Source organism: Macrotis lagotis, chromosome 2 (genome assembly GCF_037893015.1).
Source record: "Macrotis lagotis isolate mMagLag1 chromosome 2, bilby.v1.9.chrom.fasta, whole genome shotgun sequence".
In the NCBI taxonomy this organism is placed as follows: Eukaryota; Metazoa; Chordata; class Mammalia; order Peramelemorphia; family Peramelidae; genus Macrotis; species Macrotis lagotis.
The window spans coordinates 17,586,031-17,601,483 of record NC_133659.1 but is presented as its reverse complement, the minus strand read 5'-3'; the positions used below and the strand labels follow the sequence as shown (position 1 = coordinate 17,601,483).

The window sequence follows — 15,453 nt, the reverse complement described above, 5'->3', positions numbered from 1 at the left end:
TCATGCTTACGCAGCTAGTGCCAAGACCAATGCTCTAACCACTGGGCAACCTAGCTACCCGAACACAGTAAGAAATTAATAAATACTTGTGGATTGATGCATGGATGGAGGAATGATTGATAGGAATTTCCAGCAGAAATTGCTTTGCATCATTTTCAACAAATGAATGATCTGAGGAAGGATTCGGAGTCCATGTGCAGGGACAGCCCTTTCTTATTTTCCCCGCTCTTCTTATACCTTCCTCCCTTCCACTGACCACTCTGTGATCCAGGACACTGGCCTCCTGGCTATTTTTCAAACATGAAATTCAATTTTCCAACCCTAGTGTTTTTATTGACTGTCCCCCACATTGGAAAATCTTTCCCTCCTCATCTTTACCTCCTGGCTCCCCTCAAGGCTCACCTAAAGCCCCATCTTCTGCAAAGATGTCTTTCCCAGGTCTCATTCTTAGTGCTTCTCTCTGACACTACTTCCAATTACTCCTGTTTAAATCTTGTTTGTGGGGCAACGAGGTGGAACCATAGGACACAGAACACCAGACCAGAAGTAAGGAAGCTTCATCTTCCTGAGTTCAAATCCAGCCTCAAACACTTAATAACTGAGCAGGTTACTTCACCCTCTTTGCCTCAGTTTCCTCATCTGTAAAATGAGTTGGAGAATAAAATGGCAAAACCACTCCAGTTTCTTTGATGGCAAAATCCCAAAATGGGGTCAAGAAGTGTCAGACTCAACTGAAATTACTGAACTATATCACATTTGTATATAGTTGCTTGCATATTTGATTCACCCCTTGGACTGTGAGCTCCTAGAAAAGAAGCTGTTCCTTCCTTTCTCTCCCCATTCTCTTCTTCCTTTCCTTTTCTTTCCCCTCTCCTGCCCTTGCCTTTCCTTTGCTCTTTTCCTTTCCTTTCCTCCTTATATTTCTTTTCTTTTCCTCTTTTTCTTTCCTTTTTTATCCCCTGTGCTTGACATGGTAGGTATTATAATGATTACTAACTGACTGTCAGACCAACTATTGGATTTCAAATCATAAAGCCTGAAGTTCAATTCTTTTTATTTTTTTAGTTTTTTGCAAGGCAGTGGGGTTGAGTGACTTGCCCAAGGCCACACAGCTAGGTAATTATTAAGTGTCTGAGGCCAGATTTGAACTCAGATACTCCTGACTCCAGGACTGGTGCACTATCCACTGCGCCACCTAGACACCCCAAGTTCAATTCTTAGTTGTGCTACTCAAGAAGACCCAGCAACTCAAATGGATGCGCAACTATTTGAGACCTTGGGTAAGTCACTTCACCTCTCGGAGACTCATGTAAAATGAGGAGTTTGGATTAGAGGAATCTCATATAACACCAGCCTCTAAGCCTGTGATTCTCTGATCCTAGAATTGACTGTAAAAAGTTGCATTAATTCGTTGACTGGTCAAGGTGGTGGATCCTCCTTAGAAGGTTTCCCAGTGGTCCTCATCCTAAAGCTTCCAAGATAGATAATGTTCAAATTACATTTTTTTGCTGTTTCCAATCTTCCCCATCACAAAAGAATGCCCCCCCCCCCGGGAAAAGTAAAACCAAGTTATACCTAAATGTTAACTCAGAGATCCAATTGACTCAGAGCATTCATGTACATTTTCTCCTCTAGGCAACTCTGTGGAGGGACATTTTACTGATGTTTTGGAGTTGTTTTGTTGTGGTGGTGGTGGTGTGACTGTTGTCAAATGTTGTTTTTGAGTATTGTCCAAGCCTTCGTGACTCCTTTATTTGATGAAGACAGGGTTTCTTTGCAAAGATGCAAGAGTCATTTCTATTTCCTTCTCCAGTTCGTTTTACAAATGAGTAGGCTGAGGCAAGCAGGGTTAAGTGACTTTCCCAGGGTAACACCACTAGGAAGTTCACATTTGAAATCACATTGCCCTAACCCCAGAACTGGTACTTTATGCACTGACCCAACCTATTGATGTTTTGCTGATAAAATGAAGGAGAAATGAAGTTTCCTAAGATCAAACAACTCTTAAGCTGACAAGTCTACATCAGTACAAAGGACTACTGATTATCTTCCATTTTTCCCACTAGAGGCCATCCTCTCTCCCATTTATCAAGTAACAGACTTGTCTGGAGGACATCTGGAGCTATCATTGTGGCTCTGTCACTGGGAAATCATTCTGACCTCAGTTTCCTCATCTGCAAGCTTTAAATAATGCTGTCTCCTTATGGAGATATAATGCTTATATCCTAAGGTTATCTTAAGGTCCTAATGAGAGAATGCCTGTAAACAGCTCAGCAAACCTTAGGGTTCTTTGTCAAAGTCTGCTGTTCAGATTACACTGGCGACAGATTGTGGCTGGAAATTTAGAGACACTCAGTTCCATCTTTCTTAGGTCCTTTTCCTAAGATGCCTATAGGGAAAACCAAGTTTAAAAAAATCATTGGGGTGGGATGGGGGGTTGACCTGTGATTTTGTGATTTAATTGGCATGAGGACCTCCCTCCTCCTAGTCTGATCAACAACTCAGCAATTTGTGCTCTCAGAGCTGCCTAACACACTGGAAGGTTAAGTGATTTGCCTAGACTCTCCCAGATGGCATGTATCTCTGGTCTCTGACTCATAGGCAGGTTCTCAACTACCTATATCCCCTCACCTCTCATATTTAAAAATATTCATTGGGACATAAAACCAGAAACAAGCTATGTAAAATCAGTGATTGGGGAGAATAATGAATTGAGTCCCAGTGTGTGAATCAAATGGACTAGCTCCGCCCTTTAGGGAAATAGAAAATGTACAAGATAGTAAAAAATGGCACCAACTTTGGAAACAAAGGATTGTTCAGTTTTACCTAGTTCTTTGTGATCCCATTTGGGATTTTCTTGGCAGAAATACCCATTTCATATGGGTAAACTGAGGCATTCAGGGTTAAGTGATTTGCCCAGGATCACACAGTTAATAAGTATCTGATCTGATAAATTTGACCTCGGGATTTCCTGACTCCAGGTCTGGATACAAATGCCATCTACCTGTGTAACTTTGGCAAATTTCTTACTCTCACTAAACTATAGTGCCTTCATCATTAAATGGGGAAGGGGGGGGTGGGGTTGGATGAGAGCAAAGGTTTTAACTTTAGGTTTCCCAATGCCTGAAAGTTCTGGAACCCACAAAACAAAAAACAAAAAGTGTAAGTACCCTCGGACTAGTTGGTCTCTGAGGCTCCTTCCATCTCTAGCTCAATAATTTGAGGATCCTGAGAATTCAAAGAGAACTGGGAAGGTTTCCATGAGATGATTCAGAGTAAAAAGAACAAACAAATTGGGATACACCCAACCAGCCACAGTATTGCAAATGAAAACAAAACCCAAAGGCACCTGATACATCAGACAACCTTGGCCATGAATGATTAGTGTCAGAGTCATTTCCCTTCCTGACTTTCAAAAATGCTCAAAGAAAGGGCCATATGCACTTGGTCACTTGGTTGCACTGTTTTTGAGGCAAATGTATTTTCGTTGTAGCTTTCTCTGGGTCTTTACTGGGAAGTCTGTTACTTCAGAGCAAGATATAGCAATTAAAAACAAAACAATGTTATGGAAACTTCAATAGGCATTTTTAATACTATACTACTAGACAAAGCTTTGAGGATATTCAAATAAGACGCTGCTTCTGATGCCTACCCAAAGGACAAGAAGATAAAATATAAATAAGAAATACAGGAGAGATGCAAAATCACAGATGCAGACAGAAGAGGATCTTGGGCGTTCAGAGGAAGCACCCAATGAGACTCAGGTCCTTGGACTCAAATGAAATTGTTTGGGTTCAGATTTTTTGTCTCTGTCATTCACTACTTGTGAGGCCTTGAGCTGATCCCTGGTCCTTCCTGGATCTCAGTTCACTCACCTATGAAATGAAGGATGACCCAATGGTCCCTGCCAGGTCTAAAGAGCTGACCCTATCAAGAAATCAAAGAAGACCATAGAAAAGGATACAGGATTTGAGATGCACTTGAAAGGATCGGGGATTTGGGGTAAGAAGATTTCAGGAAGCAAAAAAAAAAATTGAGAAAAGACAAGAGGAAGGTGAAGAAAATAGAAAGGACTTCCACAGTTTCTAAAAGTATTTATGTCAGTCCTTTCTACAATAATAGAAGAAAGGTAGAAAGGGACATCCAGTATCATACTGTCATTTAATCATATCTGTGTTGTTTTGTTCTGAATTTAAATAAAAACTCTCCCTTTTCATCGTGCACCTGCTACTACTCAGGTGGATGAGGGATGCTTGAAGAATGGACTATAGCTAGAATAATCACAATAAGATCCCCATAATTTGGGTTCCAATTTTTTGGGGGGGGGAGGCAAGCTGGCCAATGAATACATGAAGCCAGCAAGCAACACGCAAGTCTGTCTCTTACTCACATGAAGCCAAGAACTATTAGAAACCAAATTACTCATTCTAGAGCTTAAAAACACCCATTGAGAGCTAGTTTTGTCCACCTTCAGCAGCTCCCACCATCCACTGCATTTATCGGCTCTGTCTCTCTCTGACTGTCGGTTCTACACAAATAAAACATATATACATGTATGTGTGTGTGTGTGTGATTTTTTTTAAACCATTGTTCAAAGCAAAAAAGAAAATAGGGAAATATGAAAGCCCAATGGATGATTGCATTTTTTAATTGTTCCAAAGCCCTTCTAGCTTTGGATCCATTCAGTTGCAGGTTCAAAAGTAAAATGTCCAAAGAGAAGAGTTAAATTCAAAACATGGAGCCGATTTCTGGTGTCATTTTTTTTCCTTTCTGACTGAAGGCAAACCATTTGGCTGTTTGTTTCCAAAAAGGCATCTGTCAGCAATCAAAGGGGGAAGAAACGCGTGGAGCAAATGCAATTGTTTGGAGTAGTATTTCCTGGATCATGTTAAATGCTTAAATTGCTCCCCATTATGCTCACCAAATAATTTTATTTCCCACAATCATTGCAATATTTAGCATGTTGGATTTAATCTTGTTTTAAGGCTATTAACAACGGGCAAGGCTTGTGAAGGACCTAATTGCTCAATGGGAAAGCCCGGCTTCCGCCATCCCCATACAGTACAATGATAAAGTTAAACGTGCCTAATTGTTCTGGATTTAAAACACCATTATCCAATAATATTTATCATTTCTTTGTTCTGGACTACCAGGCCATCTGGAGTGAAATCTTCTCAGGCTTCACTCATTCACAAAGTGAAATCTGTCCCCTTGTTTCCCAGCTTACCTTGGGCACCATTCATAAATATTAGATGGGCCTAGGCTGGCTTGGGCCAGGCACAGCCCATTCTCACAAATACGAAGCAGTTGAAAAATTGGGGGGCTATTGATTGACAACACTGAAACAGGCAAAGCTGAGTGTTTCACGACTGGCTTTGAAATTTCCTCATGCCTTATGGTACCCCCACAAAAAAGACAGAAGGCCAGAGAGGTCCCAGAGTAAAGATGACTGGGGAGGGCTTGCTTTGTATAGACAAGGAAAGAGGGATAAAGCTGACATTAATTCAAAGATGAAAATGATGCTACTTAAAAAAAAAAAAAAACCTAACTTGGTGGAGTGGAGGTGACTAGGTTTTGCATAGTTCTCTCTCTTTCTTTCTTTCTTTTTTTTTTTTTTTTTTTTTTTTATTTCAAGTGGTCAGCTAAAGAAAGACCAGGACATTCGAACAAAACGGAAGTAAAAGGAAAACGATAAATGTTTCGGCAGGCCATTTTCTGGCAAGGAGTTTTCTTCTCTTCCTGAACTCTCTTAAATCTCCCTTAACACTTCCCAGGTTCAATTTAGATCCCTTTTCTGTAAGCAGAAATGATCCTCTGGTTTGATCAGAAGCACGACCCTGAGTCACCTCAGATTTGGACGGTCCATGTCATTGGAAGCCAATTATTTGCTCATTCTATCTCCAACTCCAAAATTATACAAAACAGAATGTTTCATGTTGGGATGGGGAGAGTAGAAGGTGAAAGGAAAGAATGACATTTAATATTGAAATCACTCATTCTCGGAGAACCATTTTCCTGGTTTAAAATTATTAAAAAAAATCTTTCAGGGGCGGATGAAGGATATAGGTCTTCCCAAAAGAAGTTAAAACTAGAAGAGCCATTTACTAAGTACTGAACAATTAAATGACTCTTGCTAGGTAGAGTCTCAAAGGTGTGGTGGGGGAAGCATTGATCTGTGGGTTGCAACTCTGCCTGTGCTTCACTGAAAGAATGTACATTATTAGTAAAAATGAAGATCATTGTGTCCTATAGGCTTCCAAGAGAATAAAAAAATGGGAAAAATATTTGGGCTGTGAATGAATGTGTTTCCGCCAACACAGTTACCTTGTCCTCAGAAGCAGCAATAGATGGCCTTGTCCAGGTTTTAAGGGCTCACTTCTAGTGTATTTTCCAAAACATATTTCTTCTTCCAAGACTTCCTTTACAAAGGCACAGAACAAATGAAAAAAACAAACTGCAGGGTGCATCTCACCAGTTACTTTTCTAAAAGGATTTCAGCAGGTCCCTGTTCCCCAATGCCATCAAAGGATTAAAATATGACATAAATCTTTCTCTCTGGAGCCCAGAGCTTCTTATTTCAACCCCACTCTCTTGAGAAGGAAGAAATCCAAAGTATTCCATATCAATTTCCCATTTTTTTCCTATCTAAAAAATCCCTCTTCTTCATCACCCTTTCATAGGGAGCTCATGTGGTAGTTTCTTCACTCCGCCCCCACATTTCCTTGGGAAAAGCGTATGCTCAGTTTTTTTAATACAAAAAAATGAATTAATCTAAGGCAATTTGACATGATTTCCAGGATAAAGAAGCCTAGAGCAGAAGCGATTTAAAATGATTGATCCCTCTTCTATATAAAAATATGAAAAATTCTACATTCCTGGGATATTTTAGGATGTGCATGTGAGTGATAAAAAGGTATTAATGTATTTTAATAGGACTATAGAAAACATTAACATATATGTAAAATTCACTAAAATATTTTCCAGGTGATGATTCTTTTGAAAATCTATTCCATGTAATAAAATGCCAGGAGATCTCAGAAATCAGAAACTGGAAATATAGGTTCTCCAATTCACCTTCCTGCAGGTTCACATGCACCTATATATATGTATGTATATATATATGTATATATATATATACATACATATATATGTATGTATATATATATGCCACTTGGATTTCTTTTTAAAAACAATATTTTTTTAAAAAATTAACTCAAGTTGGAAGCAGGATCTTCCTTCCTTCCGTCCTTTCTTCTCTTTCTCTTTCTTTCTCTTTCTCTTTCTTTTGCTCTTTCTCTCTTTCTCACTGTCTTTCTTTTTTTTCCCTTTTCTTTCTTTCTGAAATTCTCTTTGGATGATTATATGTAAGCCACAAAAACCTAGCTGATAATTGTCGAAATCTCCCACTCCCAGCTCTTGTCCTTCAGCAAAAGTGGCCGTGAAAACCAGATACCAAAACCAAGAAGGGGGGGGGGGGGGGAGAGAGAGAGAGAGAGAGAGAGAGAGAGAGAGAGAGAGAGAGAGAGAGAGAGAGAGAGAAGGAAAAAAAACCCAAAACATTGCATGATAGTCTCTAAGCAGTTCCATCTGTCAACCAGAAATTTTAGGCTAATAGCCTGTGGCGATCTCTCTGCGTAGTCCACTACCTGCCTTTGTCCTATTAAATCTCTTTATTCTCCTTTTAAAAAAAGGGGGGGAGGGAAAAAAAGAAAAAGGGGGGAATTGGAAGGAAAGGAAAAACCTTGTAGACCAAAATCATCTGAGTGATGAAGCCCTAATTTTAACCGCCTCTTTGATGTGTAGCAGTGGGCTCTGGTGCTCTCCCAAAGCAGAGCAAAGACAGTGGAGCAGTAGGAGCAGATGACTTCTCATCTGTACCTCACCTTGCCACTGGGTCTGGGAGAGATTGGTTCATTGTCAAGGAGACTTTTTTTTTTTTACCCATGATTCCATATGGTATGGACCGGACTACATGTTGCCCAACATGCCATCGCAAATGTTTTCTCAATTAGGTGTCTTATCTCCCGTGAGTTAGCATCAGATGAGGCTTGCTGACAGCGTCATGGCAGCTAAAGCTTCCGATGGCTCCATCAAATGGCAGCTCTGCTACGACATCTCGGCCAGAACTTGGTGGATGGTGAGTTGGCAGCCGGGGCTGCCTTTTTTTTTTCCCTTCCTCCTTTTTTTTTTTCCGACTTTCCCTCCCTCTTTGACAAAATGTCCCAGACCTCACATTCATCAAATTAACATTTGATTTTTTTTCACACTCTTGCAGGGCCGCCAGCCTGGCTCCCCCCTGTTCCTTCTTGCCTTGTTCTCTCTCTCCCCCCACCTACCCCCCCCCAACTCTGGGCTCTGGAGTTCCCAGGAGTTGGCCAAAGGACAGAGTTTGGTTCTGTCTGGGGTGGGGGGCTTTGAAAATGGGTCATTTCATTGGTATTATTTTGCTTTCCATGTGGAAAGTTTGGCAAGGCAAGTTGGGGTTGAGATGGGACTTGATCAAACTCGGGGGGGGGAGGTTTGGGTCCTGGGGTCCCTTAGTTCTTGTTTCTTGTTTAGTGCTTGCTCTTGTTTCCAAAGACAATATTTTCTGATGACCTGAAGTGGAGAGTGGAAAGGGAGGAGGGGACAATTCCATTTGGGGCTGTGGGGGAAATTAAAACTGACCTCATCTTGGGGCCTGAAACCGGTTCCTCTGAGGTCTTCCGATTAGGCTTCCCTACCACCTTCCCACCTCCAACTTCACTTTCCCAAGAAAACAACCCCCCATCTGATCAGCAGCCGAGGCATGGGCAGCCAGGGCCCCCCATCTTCTGCCTCTGAGCTGCTCCGGGGACCGTGAAAGTTTTAATAAAGTCCTACCATGCGCCACAGAACGAGTTAACTCACATGTCATGGTCGGCCAGGCCAGGCAACCTTTGACATCTTGTATCCATAAGAGGTAGAATGAGTCAGGAGGATGCACAATGGTTCATTGTGGCCGGGGATGCCAGTCCTGTTGTGAGGAAGAGAGTCCTCAAGTCATTACTGCCCTCGTTAGGGTGGTGTCCGTTAAGGATTAATTCGTTAGCAGCGCATTTCTCGTTTTCGGTAATTATTATTCTTGTGGCAAGCGTGAATTCTTCCAGGGAAAGAAAAAAGTTTGCTGCCAGGACAATGAATGTATTATCCGTTTCTAACTGGACCGTGAACTCCAGCTCATTTCACATAGATATCAGTTTAAAAAAAAAGAGGGGGGGGTGGTGTTTCGGGGGGGTGGGGGGGGAGACCAGCGAATGGAATTACAAAACAAGCCATGATCGGTTTCATTGTATGAACCACTGAAACTGTTTCCCTTCCCTGGTCCTGCCCTGGCTGATTTTCGAGATCATTTTGGGGAAGTTTTTTAGGAGTTCTGAGAACTGAGAGACTTTTAAAAGTGATCTACGGAAGGATGGAAGCGGCTGTTTGGGGTGAATTGTGTAGGCAACATCCTGGGACTTGAATTAAGGTGGCTGGATGTATGTATGCATGGATGTGAGTGTGAGCGTGTGTGTCTGCATCTGTGTGTATGTGTATGGGGGGGGGTGCGTGTTTTTACTTTTAATTTCTTAACTATACATTCCTGTTGGCTGCCAGGAAAATGTTGCATTGTAGCTTTGGGTTAATTAGACTAGTAGAAGACTAACCACTTAGCTCCTGAAATTTTATTCACACTACTAATTTTCCAATTAAAGTTTCTTCTAAGGAGAAAATGAGTTTTTACGTGGATGTTCGGATGTTGTTACCTCTTCTATTGCCTTCTTAAGAAATGTGTTCTTGTTTCTATCATTGCTAAATGATAGAAATAAATGTATTGAGTTCAGTTTCCTGTGAAATGATAGAAATAAATGTATGGAGTCCAGCTTATTGTTAAAATGATAGAACTATATGTATGGAGTTAAGTTTCTTGTTAAATGATAGAAATAAATGTATGGAGTCCAGCTTATTGTAAAATGATGGAAAAAATATGTATTGAGTTAAGTTTCTTGTTAAATGATAGAATTATATGAAGTTCAGCTTTTTGGGAAATGATAGAAATAAATGTATGGAGTCCAGCTTCTTGCTAAATTATAGAAATATATGTATCAAGTTAAGTTTCTTGTTAAAAGATAGAAATAAATGTATCCAGCTGAGTTTCTTGTCAAATGATAGAAATAAATGTATCGAGTTAAGTTTCTTGTGAAATGATAGAATTGCATGAAGTTCAGCTTTTTGGGAAATGATAGAAATGAATGTATGGTTCGGGTCTTGTGAAATGATAGAAATAAGTGTATCTAGTTCAGTTTCTTGTTAAATGATAGAAATAAATGGCTTAAGTTCAGCGATTGATTTCTAAGGAAAGTTGTAAGCTTTTGGATGGTGGGGGGGGGGGGGTGGAAGAAGTTCATGCTGATGGCCATTGTTACATTTTTGTAGTCAAGTGTGCCATTCTCTTATTTGGTGGGATTCATCCAAGCGTTGGTCCGTACATGCACAACTGTAATCTCTTTCTACAAAGTTTACTTGGAAGTTGCTTTTCATTTAAAATGATTTTACAGATGTTTTACTGCTGGGGATATAAAATATAAAAGTGATGGAAACATTTAGTTTCCATCCACTTGACTAAAAATAAACAACAGGATAGCCACACATGCTGTTGTTTACATTGAACTCAAGGGAATCTCTTCCAAACTTGAAGGCACCCCGAGATTTCTGTTCTGAAAAGAACAAGAAACCAGAGCGTTCTCTAAGGAAGCCGGAGAAGTTGGCTTCAAGGAGAAATAAATTTCTATGGAGCTGAAATGAACAGTGTAAGACCAGAATTTGGAAACATTATTTGCAAATAATTGCAGCGCACATTTTCCATCAGTGATGGAAAAGCCAGTCCTTTGGGGAAAGGGAAGAGCAGGTCTCATTAAAATGAAAGGCAAAATTCAGATTTCAGATTTTCTGCTACTTCTTCCCCTTCTATCAGCCTCTTCTCTGACTCTCTCCCTAACCCCCTCTATCCCCTCATCAAAAAAGCAACTAAACAAGCAGAAACACCAAAAAAAAAAAAAAACCCAGAAAAAAATGACAAATAGAGCTAAGAATTCTGGTACAACCTAGAGTTTTTCATCGAAGGCAAAGAAAGCTTTGGAAATTACCTCATGCATCATCAAGGTCCCCCGCTGCAGAGTGAGAAACTTCAGTTGGGTCCTCCCAGCAAACATACAAAGGGATTTCATTGAATGCCCCTTCCGCCCATGGAGACTCAGCTGCCAAGGCCGGGATATGCAATTTTGCTTTTTAATGAATCGTAAACAATTTGTATGGCAAACGAGTTTGTTTGTTTTTGTTCTGGGGCATGTGTGGATCGGAGTTGTAGCCAGTTACATAGTAATCTACTGTCGCAGAGAATATCCAAACGATGGCAGGATTCTGTACAGGTTTTTTTTTTTTTACTTTTCTCTCAAAAAATAAAGACCTGTTATCAGGAAAGAAACTGCTTTATACGAGACTGAGAATAATGCCCTCTTTCCCTCTTCTTTTTTCTCTCTCCTATCTCTGTCCCTCTTTCTCCCTCTCCTCCCTCTAACAAATTCATTCTAGTTGTGACTCCATCCCCACCTCCCATGCCATTGATAACTAGTTGGAGGTCAGTTAGATAATTAGCCTTAAAATGAACAGATTTTTGTCATAGAGCTGAAGAGTCCCACTTTTGAATGAGATGTGGGTCTTTGGAGTAGCTATTCTTGCCTCCCAAATTAACCTTCTTCTTCTTCTGATGCTTAGGCAGTGTTTATAGGCACAGGACATAACAAATATTCAATTCGCTATTCCATAGAGAAAGGGAACAGGGGTCAAGAGAATCAGAAGTCAAAGGAAAACTTTTTTTTATTGCATCCAAGAACATTATAAACAAACTTTGGCTTTGACTAGCAGACTGGCTTCTTGGTATGTGTAGAGTTTAACATTAATTACATTTGTCACTGCCACTTATGAGAATTCTTTTGAAATCTGAGCCTCTCCTCTAATGCTTTAATCACGCAAATCAAGAAATAGATATTACGTATCAATTTAGTCTAACGATGTTGTGACATCTCTCACTGAAACCTTCTCGACAGGAAAATACAGAAAACCTCCACGAAATCCCCCTCCGCTTTCAAGGTCTGCAAATGGTACATCAATTGCCTGAATTACAAGGGTGTTATTGAGGGATCCTTTATTTACTAAAGTCCTGTATGACAGATATTAAAAGGGAAAATGTCATCTCCTTTGCAGTTGTGCATTGACTGATAATAGGTATATGGGACAATTGCAGCCCATTAATATCAGAACATCATTTACCGTTCTTTTACTGGTCGATAGTTAAAAAAATAAATCATAGTGGTCCAAAATTCAGAATATAAAATTGCCTCTTTAGTGTACCTAAGTGCTGTTAGAACCTTGGTATTTATTTTGAATACCTTACCACTGTAAGTCAATGTTTTCTTCTATTAAGAACTGTCCATCTTTCCATCAAAATTCTCAGGACACATCATTTTCCTCAGGGAAAGGCATCATTCCTGTACACAGGATAGTCCCCAGCATTTAAAAGGGGCTTGTGCCCAGAAGGTTATGAGAGTGAATTATCTTTAACACAACTTTGATGATCCTAATAAATCCCTCAGTTTCAACAAACTTGTAGAATGAATGACAGTCTCAGTGATGCATAGCTAAGAACTCATATTTCATTGAAACCCTTTTCCCGCCTTTGCTGGAGATTTTCAATTCATCTTGGAAGTTCTGTTTACAATCTTCATTTTTACTATGTCAGCTCTTAAGTGAACAATGCTTGTCAGTGACTCTTGACTGTTTTCTACTAAATCCAGGATGGAATGGCTTTTTCCCCCCCATCAGTTTACCCCATCTCTTTCAAGATAGTGATCAAAATAACTAGGGGCCAGGAAGGGTGTCCTATAATAGCTAACTAAGAGAAGTGCCAATTTGAAGGGGACTTGGGCCTTTGTAACATAAACTCTCAGCATCGACTTCCGAGGGGAGGATCTCCCCGAAACAAGTTGTGTTTTTTTTTTAAATTATAGTTCCTGGTTTAATGCAGAAGGATTTTTTTACACATCTCTGTTGAATGAAATGTCTGGCTATGCAACCATTACAATTTTGTCTGTGGCTTGTTTTTTAACTTCATTTATAAAATGTATGTGCCCATGTAATGATTATAGAAAGTATAAACCATTAGGTCATGAACATTTGGAGGCATATTTCAATGGACAAAAACCCATGTCTTGCTATAATTTCTTTTTTCTCACACTAATAAAACAATCATTTTCCATATCCATAGTCAATTCTATATGATAGTTTTTGCAATAGTGCTCACTGTTTGGGGAGGAAGGGAGAAAGTAACTCTTTAAATTATGGATCCAGTTTGCTGCTGGATTTTAAAAATCAAATCTACATCATCTCCAAGTAACTTCTTCAGAAATGTGCTTGTCTGGGTCCACGTATTTAGACTATCTTTTTTAAAAATCTTGATTTCCTATTCCTATTGCCTACTTTGCCTGTGAACTTTAAATAGTAAAATATAAGCTTTGTCCTGGTGGACTGTCTCCTCGATTTCCATCACCTGTCCCGAATATCATTTAAGGAATGGTTCTAATTTAAAATCCAGAGTCAGGGTCTGATTAGAAGACAGGAAATTGGAGGATTAAACTGTCTGGTTGAACTTCCTTTTCTTATCAGCACTCAGTAACTTACACTGGATTATAAACTCAATAAAACAGTTTTTACAGTGTATTGTTCCACATGGTTGTGTGAATATTTCTGTCTATTGGTGTATGTTTTGTGAACAGGTTTATGTGGAAACGTGTCTCCTTAAAAATGAGAGTAAAACACATTGCCAATTCTAAGCTGGGGTTTTGTTTCGGTTTCCCTCCCACTAGAAATAGTAGGCTGGTTTGAGACCCAGGCTGCTGTGATCAAGGCTATCACTGTTTGTTTCTCCAATATTGTTTAAATGAACTTTCTCTTCCGAACACTTTCTATGAAACAGAAAATGAGGAAGGAAATCCTTTACGGAGCAAAGTGAGATTGTTGCCATTGTTTTCTAAGAGAAGGATGGATCCAGGAAACTCTTAAGGGATCCTTCAAAATCAGAGACACCAAGGGAGGGAAGTGGGGCGGCTGCCTGGAGAGGAAAGAGCTGGGGACTCACCCCTCTTAGGCTTCGGGAGCCAAACTGCTTAGCTACTCCTCTCTCTAGCCAGAGAAGAAACCAGCTAAGAAATGGAAAATAGGCACAGGATCCTAGGCCAGAATATCCCAAGTGAGAAGATCCCTGTGACATGAAGCTAAAGATAGAGGCCAGGCGACTTTTGTATGCACAAATTGATGTAACTTGCAAATTTCCAACTATCTTAGATTTGTTTATTCCTGTGCCTTGTTTCCTGAAGGCCCTCCTGTTTAGGAATGGAGTTGAGGATATCATTTTATTGTGAACATGCTCTCTGTCTCTGTTTTTGCCTCTCTATTTGTTGGTCTCTGATTATCTGTCTATCTGTCTTCTCTCTCTCCCCCTCCGTATTTCTCTCTCTCTTCTCTCTGTCTCATTTTCTCTATTACTCTCCATATTTCTGTCTCTTCAACTCTCTGTCTCTGGTACTCTCTTTCTGACTGTCCCTGTCTATCTCCCTCCACATATCTCTTCCCATCTCTCTGTCTCTCTTCAGCTCTCCGTCTCTGTCTATCTGTCTGTCTGTCTCAGTGTCTGTCTCTCTTTAATGTTTAATGTCTCTGTGTATCTCCCTGGCTTTGTGTCTGTCTTCCTTACTCTCTCTCTCTCTCTCTCTCTCTCCCCAGTAATGCATATAGTAAGGGACTGAGAAATATGTTTTGTGATTTAATTTTCTGAGGTAGCATGGTATAACAGATAGTCTTAGAATCAGGAAAACCTGAGTTCAAATACTTCCTCAGACATTAGTTTTGTGTTACTGAAAAAAGAATCTTACCTCTCCCTGTCTTAATCTGCTATTCTGTGAAGGGAGGGGAGAGGAAGGGTGATTCTCAATGTCAGCTCCAAGTCTATACCCCACCCCCATTCTGAAAGGTACAATAATGAGCACTCTCTCTAGATCCCCATTTCTTTAGATATAAAATGAGGTTGGATCCGATGACTTCTGAGATCACTCCCAGTGCTTGATCCAGGGACTATGATTGGGATCCTCCTTCTGTAATCATTGAAAAGGAGAAATAATGGATCAGTCTATCAATAAACACTTATTAACTACCTACTAATAGGTAAATGGTGCAATGGGTAGAGCAATGGAGAGAGCATTGGGCCTGTATTAGGGAAGATCTGACTTCAAATCTGTCCTCAGTATTATTAATTGGGTGACCTTGGGCAAATCACTTAACCCCTATGTGCCTTCATTCTTCATCTGTAAAATGGGGACACAATGAAGAAGAAACTGGCAA

General features: G+C 40.1%; 1 protein-coding gene across 4 annotated transcripts in view; it reads left to right on the top strand.

Moving 5' to 3' along the window:
• Positions 1 to 8,041: 8,041 nt before the first annotated feature.
• The window catches only part of NFIA (nuclear factor I A), a 690,308-nt gene continuing 682,896 nt past the window's right edge, over positions 8,042 to 15,453 (top strand). For 3 of the 4 annotated variants that reach the window (XM_074221297.1, XM_074221295.1, XM_074221293.1), the window contains exon 1: positions 8,054 to 8,137. In XM_074221297.1, the coding sequence (XP_074077398.1) occupies positions 8,063 to 8,137 (75 nt within the window). In that variant the 5' untranslated portion in view covers positions 8,054 to 8,062. Of the gene's footprint in view, positions 8,138 to 15,453 lie in introns of all 4 variants that reach the window. The other variant, XM_074221294.1, reaches the window with a different exon arrangement.